A 20,827-nucleotide genomic window follows, 5' to 3' on the forward strand; every position below is an offset into this window, starting at 1 on the left:
TAGATCCACGATGGAGATCAACTAGAAGAAGAGGTCAAAAGCAGCTTCTGGATCTTGTCTCGACTCTCTAGAAGTAATGGTAGAGAAGAATGGTAAAGGTTTTTTTTTTTTTTTTTTTAAGGTCAAGACTCTGGGAGGTTGGACGGATGCAGCTGATAGCAGTAGCTTTGCGAGAATCGAAGGTACGTCGCAGGTCAAAGGTCGTAGTCATACTGAAGTGTGGTGGTAGTGACATACTATGTTCCAATTGCTGTAAGGTTTTTCTTTTTTGAACTGTGGGTCTCTCTCTCTCTCTCTCTCTCTCGTTGTGGGGTAGTTAGGCAGCTGTTCCGTACTCCGTCCTGGACTCTCTGACAAGATGGAAGAGAAACGGATGCTGGAGTTCACGGGTTGACCAACATCCATTTATTGTTGTCCCCCCAACCCGACGAGATGCCAGCGGTTCCAAGCTTAACTGGTTGCCTTTGGAGGAAAGATCTGCTAGTGTGTTGGCACAAAGTTCCAAGGGTTTTGGGAGAAGAAGGGATTGCTCTTCTCCCCCAATCGATAATCTACTTAGGTCTCAGTCTGAGGTGTTCCAAATTCAATCATGTAAATGGTTTGTTTCCCTTGCCAATATTATTTCTCTTAATTGTGGTCAAGGAAACGGAGGTCTAAAATGAACCTTCATTGGGTGGGCTGAGCTTGATAGAATTTGCCCAGCATTGGCACAGCCTCCAGGCTTGGAAGTGCTTATTTTCTGTCTCGCTAGCCAATGGTGTTGTTGGTGGCTGAGGGTGTGCTTCCCCTTGGGCGCAAGACTAGATGGTTGAATACAAACATATCGAAGAACAAATAAATCTAACAACAATTATACCAATAATAAATTAAGTGGCTTGACTCCAGAGATTCAAGAGGATCTTCTTAGAAGCTCTGGAGAAAGTTGACGTTGATATACCCACTGTTATCTAGTTATATCACAGAGTTATTTAACTATCGCCAAACGACAAGAGTAGTTTTCATCGGTTGACTTTTTAACTAGTTAAAAACCAACCGACTAGTTGACTATAGTGAGGGTTAGGGAGGAGTTGGTTGGTTTGACTAACTACTTCTGCTGACAAAGCGTCGGTGTGCTTGAGCTGACCCAATCGCCGATGGGTGGCTAGCCTGTTCAGGCCTAGCGTCTCCCCACCGGGGATTTTTGGTCCGGAACAAGGCGCCGCCAGTCTGCTTCTTAAGTCCAGGCGCAGCGGTTTCTTTTTCTTTGCTTTTGTGCGCTGTTCGAGGCCATGAGTTGGGACGAGGAAAACTCTTCAGTTCTTTTGAAATTTGAAGGGTCTCTTTTGCGGTTGCGTGGTTGTTCATATGCGCAGCCTTCCCCCCTTTAGATGACGAGGCGACAAAACAACATGCCACCTCGGTTTAGTTGTTGACCGGAGAACTGAGTATTATTAAGCATGAGTTTGGCCCTCTTCCAACCAAACGTCCTTTGGCTTATCCATGACTGTTTTCACCCGCTACAGCAATAATATATTTCGCTAGGTGCGCAGCAGACACTCCCAGTCCAGCGTTGATTACCTATGCTAGCTCTTGTTGCATGGTGATACCCCGACAGTCTGTGACCTACTGGCTCTCGTCCCCCAATTTCCCCAATCCGCCCCCGGGTTCTGACTTACGAGACCACCGCTATTTATTTCCGCTGGTGAAGTTGCGCTGAAAGAGATGGATAATCTTGGTGGAGAAGATCCAGATTCCATGGCATTCGACATGAATATGGGGGACAATCAACCCCCACAGATATTCGGCGCATACAACCCAGATGGTTCACCCATAACACCAACTCTTCCGGCGGGCCCGATGTTTTCTGAAGATCATTTGTCGGGCAATATAGATGAGAGCAACGATGCTAAGCGGCGGAGAATTGCAAGAGTATGTCTCTATAAAGATTAGAAGAAAAGGGAAAAGAAAAAAGAAAAAGAAAAGAAAAAAAAAAAGAAAAGAAAAGAAAAAGTCATCATTATTCTCTTTCGCTGGGCAAACGCTGATTGTTAGGAAAAGGCATGCGATATGTGCCGAAAAAAGAAGATCAAGTGCGACGGGAAGATCCCAAAATGCTCCCACTGCATCAACTACAAAACAGTGTGTATATTCACCCAGGTGGAAAAGAAGCGGAATCCGCCCAAAGGGTACGGCTAGCTGTCCCTGAATCTCTTCAACACGGGCTGACCTTGACCAACAGAGCCAAGTATATAGAAGGACTGGAAAATAGACTGGGCCGCATGGAATCTTTACTACGCCTTTCCGGACTGCTGACGGAAGCAGACGCTGGCAAAACTGACCTAAGCGCCCTTGAGAAACGACTCGTGGATAAGTCCAGTCGGTCTGGTGGCGGCTTATCATCCAAACCATCAACCTCATCATTTGGTTTAAGTAATCAACAAAGTCAGCCATCACCCTCGACTTCCTCTACGCCACATGTAGATTCTCAAACCAGCCCCCGGAGCTCTGGTACCTCGCCGGAGTCTCAAAAGGAGACAGAGGCTGAGCTAGATTCCCTTTCTGATATGATGTGCTCCTTGGTGACAAACAACTGTGGAGAGACTCGATACATCGGTACGTAACCCTCACCCCAACCCAGCCAATCATATTGTGTTGAAACATATTTAACAGAATGCAGGATCGTCCTCTGGATTTTCGATATTTTCTCCAAAAGGTATCCAATGGGTCAACGAAAAAACGGGAGATTCCTCGTTCCAAGATATGATATCATCTGCATATGTAGATGATAATAAATGGATATATTGGAAACCAGAGGTGTTTAGTGACATATTTGCTCGTCGTGTTTTCAAACCATTACCTCCGCGAAAAGAGGCTTTATCCCTCTTCAAAGATTACTTCGAGAACTTTAATTGCGTCTTCCCTCTCTTTCATGAACCTACCTTCATGCATTTGGTTGAACGTCAATATTCCCGCGATCCGTACGAGGGCTCAGGGTGGTGGGCGAGCATCAATGTTACACTAGCCATAGCCCACCGGTTACGAGTTGTGAGTAATCTGGTGCCGCAGGAGGAAGATAAAAAGGCTTGGCTCTATCTGAAGAATGCAATGGGCGTCTTGACGGAGCTGACAATGAGAAACACTGATCTCCTGAGCGTACAAGCACTTCTTGGAATGGTGGGTTTAATTCAACTGTTTGCCCTGGTCTAAAATCACTACGAAATTGTTGCATCACGAGCATCGCACTGTATCTAACATCTACCAGTCACTATTCCTACAAGGAACCCCTAACCCACAGCCAACATTTTTCCTCGTTGCTGCGGCCATCCGCCTCTCCCACAGCATTGGTCTTCATAAACGCGGTTCCGGATTCGGGTTGAACCCGGTGGAACTTGAACAGCGGAAACGAGTCTTCTGGATCGCGTACATACTGGACAAAGAGTATACCCTTCCCCCCACCAGTTGCCCTCTTACAAGGTCTATTCAATGGCAAGGGTTACTAACGTTATCTAGTATATGCCTTCGATCCGGGCGACCCCCCGTGCAAGATGACGACGATATGAACGTCGAGCTTCCTAGCGAGGATCCTCCAGATAACATTGGAAATGTGCCCCTCTCTGACGGGAAAGGGAAATTAAATCTTTTCCGGCTGATGTGCATATTTGCAACAATTGAAAGTAAAGTATACAAACAGTTGTATTCTACTAAAGCGGCACGACAATCGGACGGAGAGCTTCTCAATACAATTGGGGAACTGGATCGAGAACTTGAAGAATGGAAAGACAGTATCCCAATAGATTTCCGGCCCGAACACGAGATCAAAGCTACACATCGCCCGTTAATCCTCCATATTGTGGTGCTACACTTTGCCTACTATAACTGTTTGACCACGATCCACCGAATGTCTGTTCACCATGGCTACTGGACTAGCCGTTTATCAAACTATGCGATCCAAGGCTTAAACGCGAGACCACTGAACCCTCGCGTATTTTCGTCTGCTATTCTTTGTGTTTCTGCTGCTCGTGCATCGATACATTTGATCAAGTATATACCCCAAGGTGACTTTGCTTGTGTTTGGTAAGTAGACTTCCAAAAAATACAACATCAGCTGGAGTATATCAAGCTTACTTTATATGCCTAGGTTAATTCTGTATTTCCCAATTTCCGCACTGGTCACGCTGTTTGCCAACATACTACAGAACCCTCAAGATGCCCGTGCACGGTCTGACGTCAAGCTAATGGGCCTTGTCGTAAATTTCCTCTCCATGCTTGTTGCAGACGAGTCAAATGGGAGTGTTAGGCGCATGCTTGGCGTCTGTTCTGAATTTGAAAGAATTGCAAAAGTTGTGCTGGAGAAGGCTGAAAAGGAATCACAGTCAAAACGCAAACGTAGAGCTGGAGGCGATGAGACCGACAACAATGACATACCAGTGCAACCAACGGGCAATTGTTACCAGACCAAATCGATGCCAGATTCCAACATGCCAAATCCTACACCCAGATCATCTCCACCGTCCCGAAGCTTTCAAGGAAATATGGACACCACCAACAATAACAACAACAACAACAACAACCATAACAGCAGCAACAACAACAGTAACAACAGCAACAACAACAACAGCAACAACAACAGCAGCAGCAGCAACAACCATTCGACGAGGAGTAATAATTCTGAGTATTTCTTCCCTCAACCTGCGAGCACGGGACAAGAATCACCACCGCCAACAACAACAACAACAACCATGGGAACAACGACTGAAACATCAGCAACGACTGGAGCTAAGTTCGAAAATGGCTACGAGCAGGATTTTCCCGATATGTTACCACCCAGTCAGCCAAATCACGCGTTCACTGGCAGCCCGGCTTTCCCGAACGTCCCCCAAATGCCCATTGATTTCTCCGCATTTCAGCAACCGTTTGTGCCGCAGGAGCTCTGGCAGATGCCAATGACATTAGAATGGGATTGGGCAGATATGTCTGGTGGCTTTCCTTTTGCAAACGGAGGCGATCACAATGGGTAACCGCCGCCCCGCTGCCAATTTACGTGCATCCTCCTACGTAAGGGGGTGTTGTTCAAACTGAACCACAGTTAAGCAAATAAACCAGGGACCCGCGTAAGGAGTTTATTTGGGATTTTATTTTCACAGTGAAGTAACAATATGATAACTATGGATGAGAAGGCTTTTCGGCGTTTAGGGATCAGTCCGCCCCTAATTTCGTTGGAGGATAGGCTTTCCTGGGCATGGCTTCACTCCCTTTAGAAACGGGAGGGCCGAGGCACAATTCGGTAGCCGTACAGACGCCGCCAGGCAATTTATGAGCTTTTATTGGCTCCTTATGGCTAATCCAGGCAGCAAGCACATTGGCCAAATTCCGGCAGTTTAAGACAAGGACGCTAATTGTGCCTCTCTGCGATCAAGATAAATTATAACTATGTATAATATATCTTAATTTCCTCCTAGGATTATGGGCGGCGAACAATTCTCAACCCATTTATGTTGTTAATTCCGTAACAAGCCTTACATGGGTTGCTGTGAGCTGACAGCGAAACCTCTTAAAGCTTACTCTTGAGTTTACGTGAAAATGGCTCTTGTCGTAGAAGCTCATTTCTGGATGGCTAGCAATCAGTGCAGAGGTGTCTGGTGTATATGCTCTATGTTATATGGTCTGTATAGATTTTTCTATGTTCATGATTGAAATATCTCATATGCAATAGAAACTTCTAACTGGTTATTTTTTGAATATTGCTATTTCGTAGTGAGTTTAATTTTTGTACTATTCAACTATTAAATGAGAGTCCCATTCAATTGAGTTGGATGAACCTCAAATTCCAGCAGATCACAGGCCAGCGGTATATGGGATTAAATGAGGAAGCAAAGCTGGGCAGCCAGCAATGGCGGAGGACTGGGGAGCTAGACGTTTTCAGAGTACAGATTTGATTTGATTTGAAAGTCGATTCTGGTATCACTCGTGCAAGGTAGTTAACTATACATACACATCTGTGCCTGGAACAAAGAATTAGTTTAACAACTCCTTTTCCTAGCATTTTCGTGCAAGCCTTCAGGCTGCCTTTTACACCGGGTTCATATTGGCAAACTGAGATGGTTCTAGAACTTCTCCCAGCCAAAGCAATTTCATACCCGGTTTACGGCGTTGCCTACCGGCAACATTCAAATCGGAATGTATTTTCGACAACAAACCTGCCATAAAACCCGACATATCGACTAAATTCCTAAGCAAAGAGTTGATTGGCAGTGTAACGCATGACAACTACCCTCGCATCCCAACCATATGTCAAAATACGCCGCCACCGGGGAGGCAATTCCATGGACCGAAGAGGCTTTATCCCGATCAACCAATCCGCCGTTGCCAAGAGTGGACTGCTGAGGTTATTCAAAAGTTAGGCGACGCGCAGGTTTTAGAGCACCAGTATTGGTAGGAATTAACTGGAAGGGGACCTGTCATCGTAGGTGGCTTTGTATTGAAGGGGAGGAGATTGCTATATGAAAAGAGAGAGAGAGCACAGACATGATGAATTAAAATAAGGAAACGGTCCAAGATATGATGGTGGATCGATCAAGACCAAAGCTCTAGGTATGCATCTGTAGCCGGGAATATTCCGCATCAAAAGGTTGTAGGATTTTCGCAGCAAGTGCAAGTATTGCTTCTGATTTCCATTGTCGGGAAGTTGCTTAACGATGACATTCTTCCGCTGGCAGTCCCCATGTGTAAATTTTGATATGCTGTCGTGGGAAACATTAGATAGCGATCGACGATAGAGGTCAGCCTTGTAGGTGGAATGGGTTTCAGATTCTTTGATAAATTTCAAAAGCTAGAGCTTCATTCAATGCAGTTTCAGGATCGAAGGGGCCGTTACTGGCAGGCACAGGTCGTGGGGTCCAGGAAATACCATGCAGGAGCTGATCCCTTCCGATACTGCCGTAGAATCCAGGGGAAGGGAGGCTGCACAATTCGTCGAAGGATTGTTTTAAGGATCATCGAAATCTCGGATTTCTGGCATTGAGACAAATATGCCCATTGGGCATCCAGGGTGCAGCCTTCGATGAATTCCATGACAATATGATTTCATCGACGTCTTGGGATCGTTGTAAACTGCGTAAACTCGGGGGACCCTGATTTTTCGTAGATTCTGGACAAAGAGCATATTCAGCCCTTCGATAGTAGGACCGAACTTGACAACGAATTCATTACTAACTTTAACGACCTTATACCAATTATGCTTCATGAGGAATAGTGCCTTCCTCTATCTCTGTGCTCGTCGGCAGAGGGCATGGGATATCGCTGGTGGAAAACGGCAGCTTATTGAGCAATAACGTTGAACGGGCTTGCTTCCGATCTCCGTACAATCGGCTTCCTATAGAGTAAATGGTCGGCAAAGCTGTGATAAGAAGCGCAGTGCCAGCTCCAAAAAAGAAGGCTCCGGTAGCTACTCCAGTTGGGATGGGAGAGCGCCATTCCTTGTCGTGATTCCAATTTATAGTGGTCCACAAGGCATTTGAAGAGTTGCAAGGAGTTGAGGTCCACCCCAAGGGAGTTCCAAGGCTGGCCAGGAACCGACCTAATTAAGCCTGGCTGGCTTATGTCGTTAACTGCTCGGACACCCCCTAATCCTCAGGCACCGAAAGGGCGGACGGTTGTACGGAGTGGCGTACGGGAGACATTTAATCACCCACAAAGCGAGTTTAATGCCTCGGAAGATAATCGGACTTGAGCTCAAATAGAATAGCTAGCACAAGTTGAAAGAAAATACTCCGTAGACTATAGCATAATAATCGCTGTTCGAGGTGCCTGACTCCTCTTCAGCCGTCGCAGGCTCACAGCTCCTCTATTAGAGCGCGAACAATTCGAGGCGCCCTCTGATATTCTTCTTAGACTGGGTTAACTACTTGGGTCTCTTCTCCTCGGCTGCTGCCATCATCATAGCCTGAGCTGCTGCTTCTGCTGCCTCTGCTGCTTCTGCTGCCTCTGCTGCCTCTGCTGCCTCTGCTCCTTTCTAATGGCCTGACATATCAACGACTCGGGAAGCAGAGGTAGTTGGAGTCAGGTCCTGAATGAGTTGATTGTCGCTGTATTAAAGGCGTTGATTGTGACTAACTCTCAGTCAAGCTGTCAAGCTGTTTGCTGATGAGGCTTGGTTGAATTTTCCCTTCCTCTCAGTCATCAGATAGATTAATTTATATAGGTTCTGCAACATTGACGCAGTCTTGTAAAATGAACAAGGTCAAATGCCTCATAATCTGGTTTTCCCATATGTGTAAGAACTGTACCTATTCCCTATTCGTTTTCTCAATCGTTGAGCAGTGCTCTAGAGATATATGATTAAAAGCTTGTGATTCTATTAGAAAATGCAGTAAGCGTTTTCATTTTGGGTATAGACATAAATAGTCGGCTGTGCTAGATGCTTCCGTCCGGGGCCGCTGAGTCATCCCGAGCAAAAATTGGAGGCGGAAATCCAACCACCGACTCATCAAACCCCCCCCCCCCCCCCCCCCCCCGGGGAAGAGACATCTCAACAAAACTCCGGTTTTGGTTTTTGCCCTTTCTATCTCCCCATTTCCATCTTTGTAACTGCTAGCGGAGTGGACGCTCCTATGGGTTATTTACGTCCTGTCAATTGCTGAGCGTCTGCCAAACTCGTATCCTTTTCTGAACCCTCCGCCTCCGCCTCCACCTCCACCTCACCCCTCCTCCGACAATGGCTAGCTTGATTCGACGGCCTGGCAATCTTGCTCGATATTCGGGGGTAGCAGCGGGGCGCTCTATATACCCACGATTATTGCCCTTATCACTGTGGCAATCCCACCTTTCCCCCATCGTTGTGAGCGCTCGCCAGTCCCGCTCATATCTCACTAACTTCCGGCAATTTCCAAATCCTGGTAAAGAAAGTGGGAGTACGACTCCGCCTGGCAGTGATGGGCCTTCCGGGCAGCAACCCCAACCGCCTCCGGAAGGGCCAAATGGGGAGAACAATGGAAAAGAGCCTGAAAAACTTAAGTACCGTGCAAGTCAGGAGGAAATCGAGGATCTTGATTATGTTCTAGGACTGGTGAGGGACAAACTTCCGGAGTCGCAGAGGCAGCTTGTGGAAGAAATGGCGGAGGTTTTCAAAGAAGAAGGGTTCCCCGATGACGTGAAACTTTTTGTCAAACAAGTTAAGGATTCTAAGCAATTTACACTTGCCAATGCAACTCAGGTGTTCCGGATATGGACTCGACATGGACCATTAATTGTTTCCAAGATGTCGGATAGGAGTTTACACAAAGGCCCTCGCCGAATGATGGGCAAATCCGAAGAAAACTTCCCAGAACAACAAGGCCATGCACAGAGCAGTGGCAAGGCCAAAGATGAAACCGGTCGGTCTGAGGGAGAACAAAAGCAGGAGCAAAAGCAACGGGACCAGAAATATGGATTCAAAGGGCCGAAATTTAACGCTCAGACACCCTTTGATATAAAATTCAAGTTTGATCCGGCGTCCTTTCTAGTCGCTACCTTTCTCTCATACTACATGTACCGGAGCTTTATTCCCGGTGATGTTACAAAGGATATTACATGGCAAGAATTCAGAAATACCTTTTTGGATAAGGGATTGGTTGCCAAGTTGACGGTCCTCAACGGCAAGAAAGTGCGAGTCGAGCTTCATCGTGAAGCAGTTGCGAATGTGTACCCAGAATCGCCTGCGACGCAACCAAATTTCTACTATGTCTTCGCAATAGGATCTGTTGAGGGATTTGAAAGGAAGATTGATCAGGCTCAAACGGAGCTCGACATCCCAACCACTGAACGAATTCCTGTGGATTACCAAGATGAAGTTTCCTGGGGTGCCACATTACTCAGTCTTGCTCCTACGCTTGTCCTTATTGGCACTGGCATCTGGCTCTCGAGGCGCGCTACGGGCGGAGGTGGCCAAAGCGGAATATTTGGCATGGGTAAAAGCAGGGCGAAGAGATTTAACCACGAAACTGATGTCAAGATAAAGTTTGCTGATGTAGCCGGTATGGACGAGGCCAAGGTTGAGATTATGGAATTTGTCAGCTTTCTTAAGAAACCGGAGCAGTTTCAACGGCTTGGTGCCAAGATCCCCAGAGGTGCTATTCTTTCAGGGCCACCGGGTACCGGTAAGACGTTGCTAGCAAAGGCTACAGCTGGCGAGTCAGGCGTTCCATTTTACAGCGTTAGCGGGTCTGAGTTCGTCGAGATGTTTGTTGGCGTTGGCCCCTCCCGAGTCCGTGATCTGTTTGCAACCGCCCGGAAAAACACACCTTGTATTATATTCATTGATGAGATTGATGCTATTGGAAAGTCGAGATCGAAGAACGCTTATGGTGGTGGAAATGATGAGCGCGAGAGCACATTGAATCAGATCCTGACCGAAATGGATGGCTTCAACACCTCGGATCAAGTTGTGGTTCTGGCTGGAACCAATCGAGTCGATATCCTAGATAAGGCGTTGTTGCGACCTGGTCGATTTGACAGACACATTTCCATTGATAGGCCGACAATGGATGGAAGAAAACAGATTTTCCGTGTTCACCTGAAAAAAATTGTCACCAAGGTCGATTTGGATTACTTGACCGGTAGATTGGCTGCATTGACTCCTGGTTTCTCTGGAGCGGATATTGCCAACTGTGTAAACGAGGCTGCACTAGTCGGTAAGTAACTGCTCAATGAAGATGCTGTCGTCTCTTTTGGAAATATTAGTGTGAGATAGGACTAATGGTTGTTCTAGCTGCCCGCTACCGCGCTGATGAGGTAACCATGTCCCATTTCGAGCAGGCCATTGAGCGAGTAATCGGTGGTCTAGAGAAGAGATCGCTGGTGCTCTCACCAGAGGAGAAGAAAACAGTGGCGTATCACGAGGCTGGCCACGCTATTTGCGGCTGGTACTTCAAGTATGCTGATCCGTTGCTGAAAGTATCCATCATTCCTCGTGGCCAGGGTGCACTAGGTTATGCCCAATATCTACCGGCACAGGGTGACACCTACCTGATGAATTTCCACCAGCTCATGGACCGAATGGCTATGACCCTTGGTGGGCGTGTCAGCGAGGAACTCCATTTCGATACCGTGACCAGTGGCGCCAGCGATGATTTTAACAAAGTCACCCGGATGGCGAGCGCTATGGTAACCAAGTTCGGAATGTCCCAGAAAATTGGCTATTTGTACTACGATGAAGAGCAGCAGCAATTCCAGAAGCCCTTCTCAGAAACTACCGCCAGGAATATTGACATGGAAGTTCGACGAATTGTCAACGAAGCCTATGAAAAGTGCCGTAAACTCCTAACAGAGAAAAAGGCCGAAATTGGTATCATCGCGGAAGAGCTTCTGACAAAGGAAGTTCTCAGTCGTGATGACATGATTCGGCTTCTTGGCCCAAGACCATTCCCAGAATCTGGCGAATTTGCGAAGTACTTCGATGGAGCAGGCGGTGCAGGAACGATAGCGCCTCCACCCCCACCAAATGAGTCTCTTTCTGATAAATTAAACACGGATGAAGTAGACGGAAAAGAAGGTCCAACACCATCTAATCCTGCATGAGGTGAAGTCAAACGTTCTGTTTCTGAGCTTAACGTTCCCTGCATCTGTTTTAGGAATCAAATCATGACGTCTCCTATATCTCCCCTTTTCTATTTCTTTCTTTGTGGTGTTACTATTTCTTCACTAGTTTGTTCATCTGGTCGCCTTCGTTTTCTTTTCCCTTTCTGTACTCTATTACAGTATCAAGTGTCCAGGTTACTGTGATTAATTACTACTTTAACTAAGTTTCTACCAGCGGATTTTATCGGGCCATATCCTTGACCTACCTTGACTGTATCCCAGGGTATTTGGGGATACTTTCTCCCAGTACCAACCCTTCTCCCCAAATCTCCACATCCTGACTTATTCTTGATCTATAATTTATAACTTGTATATTAAATCTCCAACTTTTGACGGGTTATTGTTTATTATTTTAGAAAGATGCCTAAATTGGGCTGAGGATATCCATAAAGGAAAGATGAGAGAAGAATAGGACTTTCAGAGAATCTTTTTGTTTTACAAAAGAAACGAAAATCAAATATGAACTTAACGCCCACTGCCTAGACAGACATTGAGAGCTGTGTATAGAAGATCCGACATAATTCCTGCAGAGTCAGCTCAGCTACTCGTTTTAGTGATTTGAAAACATAGGTATAATTTCATGTAGGAGGTGGAAAGCCTTTTTAGCTCCTGGCTTCAAAATCTTCACATATTTGGCTTGATATAGGACGTTATTACTGGAAGAGGAGGTGGAAGCTAAGCTATAGATTGTTTATGTTATCTACGAGAGCTTAACAAGTGGCACTCGGACGAATACATACAGGTGAGGGATGTCCCTGTGATCCTATCTAATGCAAACTATAACAATGGTAAAACAAAGAGAAAGGAATAAAAATCTAGAAGAAAAAATATCAGCAGATGTGATAGGGTTAATTATTGATGTAAAGTTGTGAAAAAATATATTTTAGAATATGGCGCTGAAGTATATGGAAACAAAGTCAACCGAGGAAGGTTATTGGTGTTGCAATACAAAATGATGGAGTTGAGCATATATTGAAAAGCAGAAGACAGGATGCCGGAGGAGGTGTATAAATTTAATTGATAAAAGAAAGTTAACTCAAGCTTGAAAACAGGTAGTTTATTTTGTCTTTTTCGCGGCAACTTTCGCTTTCGATGGCAGGCTGGTGCCCGACGGCGACGATGGGTCTTCTTCCGAATCTTCTCCCGATGAGTCAACGCTTAAACGTGGGATGAATTTCCCAACCAGACGTTGATACTGTTTATAATCTGGGTATTTATTTGCCGTGATACTTTCTGTGAAGGGCGTGCTCGCTTGGAAGAGGAGGACATAGCACAGAGCCCCGATCCCGGACCAGTTATAGTTCTGATGGCTCTTGAAGCAAGACCACTGATGCAACGTTAGCCAGACAGCCTGCTCGGCCGCGAAGTTCGGGTGTCGGCACCAGGCCCAGAGCCCGGAAACAACGAAGCCACGATTCAGATCATCGCTTGTGAATTTCCCTTTGTACTTTGGTGGAACCCGAGCAATCTGGTTGAATTCCTTCTTGGCATTTTGGAAATTCCACTGTTGTTGATCTGCAAGCGTCTCGATAAAGACGAAGAAGACGATTATACAGGAAAAAAGGCAGTCGAATGCTTCGTATTGGGAGCCTTCGGGTGTAGTGCTGAGCAAAACGAACACATAAGTTGGGGCGGTAATGAGGGCTAGTAGAATAGGTTGGACGAGAGATATGAAGGTGAGGTTAAGTAGGAAGAAGAGAAAAGGACTGTTTAATTTGTTCCGTATAATGATCCAACGGTAGTCTTCGTATCCGATGCTGTAGCCTCCTTTTCTCCAGTAATTATATGTGAGACGAGCCTATTGTAGCAAATATGTTTAGAGTTTTGTTTGATTATTATTTCTGCTGTAGAGAATGACAGAGCATAGGAAAACAGTGGTCAATCTTACACCCCAGATGATGCTGACTCCGCAAATAGTGTCGATTATCCCAGTTGGCAAACTATTCAAACGAGACCATATTGCGTAATGAGCATTGTTAACAATGGGAAGAACGCCCCAGCAGCGGTCGACTTGGGAATGATTCCTGGTTACTTCGGATATGATTAGGAATATCGGTGCTAGAAATAACGCAAAAGCGATGACTGTGACAAAGGGGTTTGTGTTGACATAGACTTGTTTGAGTGTCTCGATGTCCGTGACAGAGTCGATCAGATTTGAAGGTAGGGATATTAGTTGAGATATGAAAGGTTCGACTGTGAGGGAAAAGTTCACGCAATCCGCCGCCGTATGTACAATTGGTAACGCCATATTGCATCCACAGTTCAATTGTCGGAATCTTGTCGCACTTTGGTCAAGAACCCCTGGTGTAAGGGATCGATCTCCTCATGTCGCAGAAGGTTGGTGAACTATTAGTCAGCGAATTAAGATGTGGTCTGTGCATTTTATATTGGAATAACGCGTTTACGCGGCTCAACTTTAGCGACCTCTAGACGACCTGATAAGAGGCTCATCGAGTCATCGCAGGCATGCTGATACCCGTATGGAAAACCATGGATAATTGACCAAATTTTTCATCCATCGAGGTGCGATCACAATGGATGTTATGCTTAAGGACCTCCAAAGTGCATGACGCACTTTTAAACTTCAAAATTCCCTCCCTGTTCATTGCAAATGGCCCGCAAGATTTTATGTGTTGCAGAGAAGCCTGCTATCGCTAAGGCGGTGGCTCAGCACCTCTCTGGTGGTGCACTTCGTACGGTAAGGGTAGGCCCGAGATCTAAGGGAATTCGAGAATCAGAAGTAATTAATACCAGGCCATTATTTCTTCCAGTTGTCGATTCGGGGGAATGTATTTGTTAAAAACTACGAGTTTGACTTCACCTTTGCACCGCCATGGGGGAGGTGTTCAGTGACTATGACAAGCGTTATTGGACACTTGACAGGGCTGGATTTTGACTCGCAATACAGAGGTTGGAATTCTTGTCCTCCTGGCCGCTTGTTTGATGCCCCTGTGCAGGTGTCAGTTCCAAAAGTTTGTTTCTTAAAAATATCAACTCAGTATTACAGCCATCAATTAACACGTGCGCCCTAGGACAAACAAAAGATTGCCGAAAACATTCAAACGTTGGCCAGACACTCGAAAGCTATATTCATCTGGACTGACTGTGACCGTGAAGGAGAACATATCGGGACGGAAGTACGGTACCAGGCAAGAAAAGGAAACCCACAGATCGAGGTAAAACGGGCTAGGTTTAGCAATACAGAGCGAGCGTTAGTTAGCCAACAAATGTCACCCTTTTCGGACTCAAGTGTTGATAGCTTTTAGTCATGTTCTACATGCTGCCACAAATCCAATAGAACTGGATGAGTTCCAAGCAAATGCGGTAGCTGCGCGAATTGAATTAGATTTGAGGATTGGGGCGGCCTTCACCAGGCTACAGACACTCCAACTCAAATCACTGGGGGGTGTGCTAGAGGACCGAATTATCAGCTATGGTATTTATATCACCCCTCTAACTTGCATATTACACACAATAATTTGACGATTTCAAGGATCCTGTCAGTTCCCGACGTTGGGATTTGTGGTCGATAGGTATTTCCGGGTAAAGAATTTTAAACCAGAGCCATTCTGGGCTATCAAAGTTTCTCATCTTCGTGACGGGAAAACTGTCAACTTTTTGTGGCGGAGAGTCCACGTCTTTGACAGAGCCGCCGCGGTCGTCTTGTTTGAGCGGTGCTTGAGCGCAAAAACCGCAAAAGTTACGAAAGTAAACAAGAAACCAACGCGCAAATGGCGCCCGTTGCCTTTGACGACTGTGGATCTCCAGATGATGGGAAGTAAATATCTTCGGATGGACAGTCAGAAAGTCATGAAGGTTAGTCTTACTCTACTCCATAATACCAAATCTCGCTGATATGATCTAGATTGCAGAGGGGCTATACACGAAAGGCTTCATCAGCTATCCTCGTACGGAAACAGATCAATTTGATAAGGGAATTGATCTGAAAAAGCTTGTTGAAAAGCAGATATCAAGTGAAGATTGGGGCCAGTATGCACAGCGGTTCGTAGTTTCGACTTTACTAATATATTTCTTCAAGTGTATATAACTAAAAAAAAATTCTGACTTCGCTCCTAGACTCATGGATGGTGCTTTCACCCAACCCCGAGCCGGTCGTCATAATGACAACGCTCACCCTCCGATACATCCAGTCATATACGCTGCGCCAGCGGCTTTATCATCCGAAGATGAACGTCGTGTTTACGAATTTGTGAGTCGCCGTTTCCTCGCTTGCTGTTCCGAAGATGCAAAGGGCGAGTCCACGGAAATCGAAATAAAATATGGAGACGAGATATTCCACGCCCACGGCCTTCTCGTTCTGGAGAGAAATTACCTGGATGTTTACGTGTATGATAAATGGGAAAGCAGCCAAGAAATGCCCGTTTTCACAGTTGGGGAGGTTTTCGAACCCACTGAAGCTAAAATCACGGATGGCAAAACTGTTGCTCCTGGCTATCTAACAGAGCCCGAACTTATCGGACTTATGGATGCTAATGGTATTGGAACTGATGCTACGATGGCTGAGCATATTGCAAAAATAAAAGAGCGCGAATATGTAGCAACGCGACCCCGTAGTGGCGGAGGTAGAGGTAACAATACTGTGCAAGAATTTATTCCCACGCAACTTGGAGTGGCTCTCGTTAAAGGCTATGACAACGTCGTGAATGGCTTACCGGATAGTCCCAGCTTAAGCAAGCCATTTCTGCGAAAAGAGATGGAATTGCGGATGCGAGAAATTTGCGCTGGCACAAAGTCGAAGACGGAAGTGGTGAATGAAAGCTTGCATATGTATCGCGAAGTTTTTATACACACACAGCAAAGAATCGAAGTGCTGAAGGCTGCGTGCAGCAGGTATATCTTCGAACAAGTCGGTGGGTAATAATTTATCCACTTATCTTACCTTCCAGTCGACTCACCTTGTTGCTGCTCTGTTGCCTGGAGGGATCATGTCCAGTCCTCCCGAATATTAAGAAGTGTCCTACAATCTTGGAATCCTTCATAAAATGACTTTGAGGAGGATGGCTACAGCAAGTATTGTCCCTGCTTATACGAACACGAGTTCATCCTGGGCCTACCATTTTATGAGGATAGAGTACTCCACGGCCCTACTGGATTTAAGTTCTCATCAACCTTATGGCAGCAATTCTCCTCTCTCCCTGTGCTATTGTTATCTACCTCACAACCATGTTCTCCTCCCACAAATTTTATCTACGCTTAGCCTTCGTCGTATCTGATTTCCACTTGGATGTCTTCGCATAGCCCCAACTTAAGAGACGATGACAGCCTCCTTTCTAAACTTGAAAATTCCAACATACCAATTTCGGTTCGCAAGTACATTTACGTGTACGTCAATGGACCGAAGAAGCACGGTAGCTTATTTTCACCCTTCTTTTCGATATTTTCTGCGCAATAGAGGTTGTCCCGTAGTAATTTCTTATGTTTTCCTATTCTAGACGACTGCACGCAAGGAATAGTCTTCCACCCACATCCTCTCTAGAGAAAAATATCTACCATCCACATATTATACCGTATATAAAATTGTTTCCGAATATATTGATATCGTGTTGATCTCCAATCCTCTTTCTAATCCTGTTCACCGCAGCCAGCAAAACACTCTAACAAACAGAAATACAAATCCACAGACCGTGAATCAGCGATTCCATCATCGCTACCCTGCCAGCAGATCGAGGTTACTAAAGGTAGCCACATACAGGGAGCAACGATTGTTTCTGAGGACTGATTCACAAGGTCCCGGGCAGGATTCCCTTTAACAACACCACAAAGCAAAACATGTTGCTCATAATGTATCTAGAGGGAGAAGGCGTTGCTCAAGTGCGCAAAAAAGTAATATTCTCGAATATAAACTTGGATCCGATAATGGGCCAACAAGAACTCATTTTCTAGACTTCTACTTCTTGCCGCCTGTCTTGTCAGTTGGGGGTGAACTTTCTGATTCTTGGTAGCCAGGATCCCAAAGGCTGATATTTTATTTGTCTGGTTTCGTAGGGGGTTTTGTATTTGGTTCAGAAGTGGACGGGCTCTGTTTGTCCACGGGACATTAGATGACCCGTTAGGTTTTTTTTAAGAAATACTTCAAATGTTCAAGAACAACTGACTAACGAGGGTGGCAGAGACCGGACAAAGAGAAAATCTTATTTTCACTTAATTGATCTTATATCCAAGGGATCGTACTCCCTTCTTCGGAACTTGCTAAAGTGAACTACTAGCCGTCTTGTCTGGTGATCTGATAATAATCCCGTGTCTTCAATGCCAAAAGCGAACCTCCTAAGGCTCCAATCCATCCAAGGATGCAATCACACCAGAGCTCCAAGCCTGCGTGTCGTAAACGCCGAGAAGCTAGGCAGATCCGTGGACATTGAGTTAATGGACGGCAGGGACACTGTCCACAAAAAAAATAAAATAAAAATAAAAATAAAAATAGAAGGTATCAAATGTCATAATTGCCTTTTATTAGCGGCGCTTGATTCGGCCACACTCTGGCGTTTCTGTTCTCGTATCTTCGAATCCTCCTCCAGTTTCGTGGATATGAACTTGCTCATCTCATTTACCTTGGCCAGCGCCACATTTGAGCATGAAATCATGCTTAGAGGATCTGCAGGTGTTCCGTCAGATTTTATATAGAGAGCAAGCTCCCCGGTCTTATTGAGAGCAATGATGAGGTTACCCTCACTGACCGCTTCCTCTTTCGACACCGCATCTAAAACAATGATTCTTCCCTCATCGTATATGTTGAACGTAGTAGAGAGTGGGAGTTTGGTGAGATTCAGAGGTGACGGGACCCTTTCCTCTGGGCTGAAGACAGTTACCCGTCCTTCACGAACAATGGCTTCCGGGAGACGGAAATGGAGCAGGGCAGTCATGATGGCAAGACAACAACTATCCACCAGTCCCCCGTCAGAGTCAATGACATGTACATCTGCCCGAATATGCCAGCAATTTTTGCCAGCAGCTATGCACAGTGATTCTGTATCGAGTGCATTGGATCGCCGAATTATCCTGTCAAGGATACGAGCGAGTTGTGTTTCCATCTCTGATTGCCTGAAACGCATATGGTTAGGACTAAAATCACAAACAGGTAAAACATACCCTGTTTATAAGCAAATAGACAAATAGATCAAATAGACGTACCACCCCGTCTTGAAAGCAGGTGAAGCCATATCATTAAGTTCCACCACAACTGTAAAAATTCCATCGTTCTCCCGCTCAGGGTGGGGTTTTGTCACCTCCGCAGATATGCGCACGACAACGCTAGCATATTGTCAGTTATGGTATTTAAAGTACATTCTTCAGAGACAACTCTGAATAAAAGAAACAAAACACCCAGCAAACCTGTGCAATTGAACGAACCTAGTTTTGCCCAATTGGAGCTTGACATGTCCGCATTCATTCCCGAACGACACCATGAGCGGACGGAGCTGATCCAAAGCACGGCCATCAAGGCGAATATTTTTATGAAGGGCCTCCAAAATAAATTCGCGTTCATTGGCTGAAATATCAACTTCCTTCAACATACTCAGACACTTCTATCCAGTATTTCATGGGTATAAAAAAGTTGCTCTGGCATCTACGAAGGATTGACACTTTCTCTAAGTTTAAATGCTCCGACAAAAGCTTTGAAGAATCGAGATTCTAAACAAGCGATGTTGATGAATATGACTAAGCAGTTTTTTCTTAACTAACTAGTTAACTAACGTAACTACTTCAACCACCGAGCGGCGGATTCTCTCTGAAATCATCAAATATTCAACCCAACTATCTTCAACACATCATTTCTTCACAATTTTTCTTCAAAATGTCTTTATCTCAAGAATCTCACATACAGTTGGTCATTGCTTCATATAAATCCAAAAAAATTATATCAAAGACAAAAGCTTCAAAGATATATGAGGTTTCTGAAACTACTCTGTGCAAACAACTTGCTGGCATCAAATCACACTCCAAGACATGCACAAATTATCACAAATTGACAGAGATTGAAGAGGAAACCCTTCTCAAGCTGAATGCAGATAAGTGAAGCTTTTCAATTTGACTGAAGTTTTTATGTGGAATGACACAGATTCTACTTCAAGCACATACTCTTGATTCTATCATCATTCTTGAAGTCAACTGGACATCTAGATTCATTCAACATCAATCTCAATTACATGCACACTATAATTGCTGTATCTTCTATCAACTGGTGAACCAGAAGAATCTAAAGATTATAAAACAATGATTAGAGATGATACATGAAGCTTTTCAAGAACATGGAATTCATGATGATGATGATATCTGGAACTTTGATGAGACTGGCTTTGCAATGAGACTTTGTAGAACCTCTAAAGTCATTGCTGCAGCTGAGTGCAGTGAGAGACCACATACAGTTATCCAGGGAAATCATGAATGAGTCACAATTGTTGAAATGTATAGGATCAAATGGGTGTTCTATTCTTCCTTGGTTCCGCACACAGCTTTCGGATCCCATGCACAGAAGAACACTTCAAGAGAATCATCTAAAGTTTATTACATGTTGTATTGTTTTATTTGCGCTTCTTCTCAGTTTTACTGTTGTCATGAGACCCAAAATGACTACAGGTATGAACAACTTTCATGTTTAAACGGATCTTTTTATCAATAACGCTCGCCCATAGACCAACCTTCTACCCGTAAGTTCCCTCCAGTGACAATTGCATAAGCACGAGAAGCTCACGTTTAAAATAGGTGCGCGGAAAAGAGGCACTGAGAGGGTCCGCTATTCACCGTTTCCTGCCTGCGCATACACTCCTGAAGTCCAGGTATAGACCTCCCGCACTTCCAGCCCTCCGGACCCCTCCAACATCTCCAGCATCCTTATCCAAAACGAAAACCAGGTTAAGGTGGCGACGCGGATAAAAGTGCGATCTGAGAGCTGAACTTTTGAAAGCTGAAGCCGCCCATTTTGCCAAGAAGGGTATTTACCCTCTGCTACATCCTGCAACCACAGGGAAAGAAAGCTGAGAGCTTGTGCAGAGCGATAGTATTAATATTGGGAGGGGAAATTACTTTCATATATGAGTATCTCTAACAGCCGTGAGAACCATCCTGGATTTTGAGCTTGCATAAATCCACGGATCTCAGTTAAAGTTTTGTGAGCAAAGAGACGTTTGCATTATATTCAGATTTGCCGTGGTGTCTGCACATATCGCTTGTAACTGATGCAAGACTAGCAATTGGTACAAAACTAACCGGCACTGGC

The 20,827-nt window shown here is 45.1% G+C and overlaps 6 protein-coding genes across 6 annotated transcripts; 3 read left to right on the plus strand and 3 right to left on the minus strand.

The window, feature by feature from the left end:
- Positions 1-1,701: 1,701 nt before the first annotated feature.
- Positions 1,702-4,997, plus strand: PADG_04950 (uncharacterized protein; the record flags this gene model as incomplete). Its single annotated transcript, XM_010761905.1, has 7 exons — positions 1,702-1,908; positions 2,038-2,165; positions 2,219-2,592; positions 2,657-3,153; positions 3,242-3,417; positions 3,490-4,053; positions 4,118-4,997. 7 exons carry the CDS (start codon positions 1,702-1,704, stop codon positions 4,995-4,997), a joined length of 2,826 nt encoding a protein of 941 aa, XP_010760207.1.
- A 1,967-nt stretch (positions 4,998-6,964) lies between these two features.
- Positions 6,965-7,222, minus strand: PADG_04951 (uncharacterized protein; the record flags this gene model as incomplete). Its single annotated transcript, XM_010761906.1, has 1 exon — positions 6,965-7,222. The coding sequence occupies one exon, from the start codon at positions 7,220-7,222 to the stop codon at positions 6,965-6,967; it is 258 nt and encodes an 85-aa protein (XP_010760208.1).
- A 1,470-nt stretch (positions 7,223-8,692) lies between these two features.
- Positions 8,693-11,532, plus strand: PADG_04952 (uncharacterized protein; the record flags this gene model as incomplete). The annotated part of the gene is made up of 2 exons (XM_010762145.1): positions 8,693-10,646; positions 10,724-11,532. The coding sequence occupies 2 exons, from the start codon at positions 8,693-8,695 to the stop codon at positions 11,530-11,532; spliced, it is 2,763 nt and encodes a 920-aa protein (XP_010760447.1).
- A 1,117-nt stretch (positions 11,533-12,649) lies between these two features.
- Positions 12,650-13,840, minus strand: PADG_04953 (uncharacterized protein; the record flags this gene model as incomplete). The annotated part of the gene is made up of 2 exons (XM_010762146.1): positions 12,650-13,390; positions 13,481-13,840. 2 exons carry the CDS (start codon positions 13,838-13,840, stop codon positions 12,650-12,652), a joined length of 1,101 nt encoding a protein of 366 aa, XP_010760448.1.
- A 363-nt stretch (positions 13,841-14,203) lies between these two features.
- On the plus strand, positions 14,204-16,471 carry PADG_04954 (DNA topoisomerase 3; the record flags this gene model as incomplete). The annotated part of the gene is made up of 7 exons (XM_010762147.1): positions 14,204-14,290; positions 14,364-14,564; positions 14,625-14,803; positions 14,859-15,028; positions 15,086-15,408; positions 15,458-15,594; positions 15,670-16,471. 7 exons carry the CDS (start codon positions 14,204-14,206, stop codon positions 16,469-16,471), a joined length of 1,899 nt encoding a protein of 632 aa, XP_010760449.1.
- A 1,576-nt stretch (positions 16,472-18,047) lies between these two features.
- Positions 18,048-19,124, minus strand: PADG_04955 (exosome non-catalytic core subunit RRP45; the record flags this gene model as incomplete). Its single annotated transcript, XM_010761907.1, has 3 exons — positions 18,048-18,651; positions 18,742-18,861; positions 18,961-19,124. 3 exons carry the CDS (start codon positions 19,122-19,124, stop codon positions 18,048-18,050), a joined length of 888 nt encoding a protein of 295 aa, XP_010760209.1.
- Positions 19,125-20,827: the final 1,703 nt, after the last annotated feature.

Source organism: Paracoccidioides brasiliensis (assembly GCF_000150735.1).
Source record: "Paracoccidioides brasiliensis Pb18 unplaced genomic scaffold supercont2.5, whole genome shotgun sequence".
NCBI classification, from domain to species: domain Eukaryota; kingdom Fungi; phylum Ascomycota; class Eurotiomycetes; order Onygenales; family Ajellomycetaceae; genus Paracoccidioides; species Paracoccidioides brasiliensis.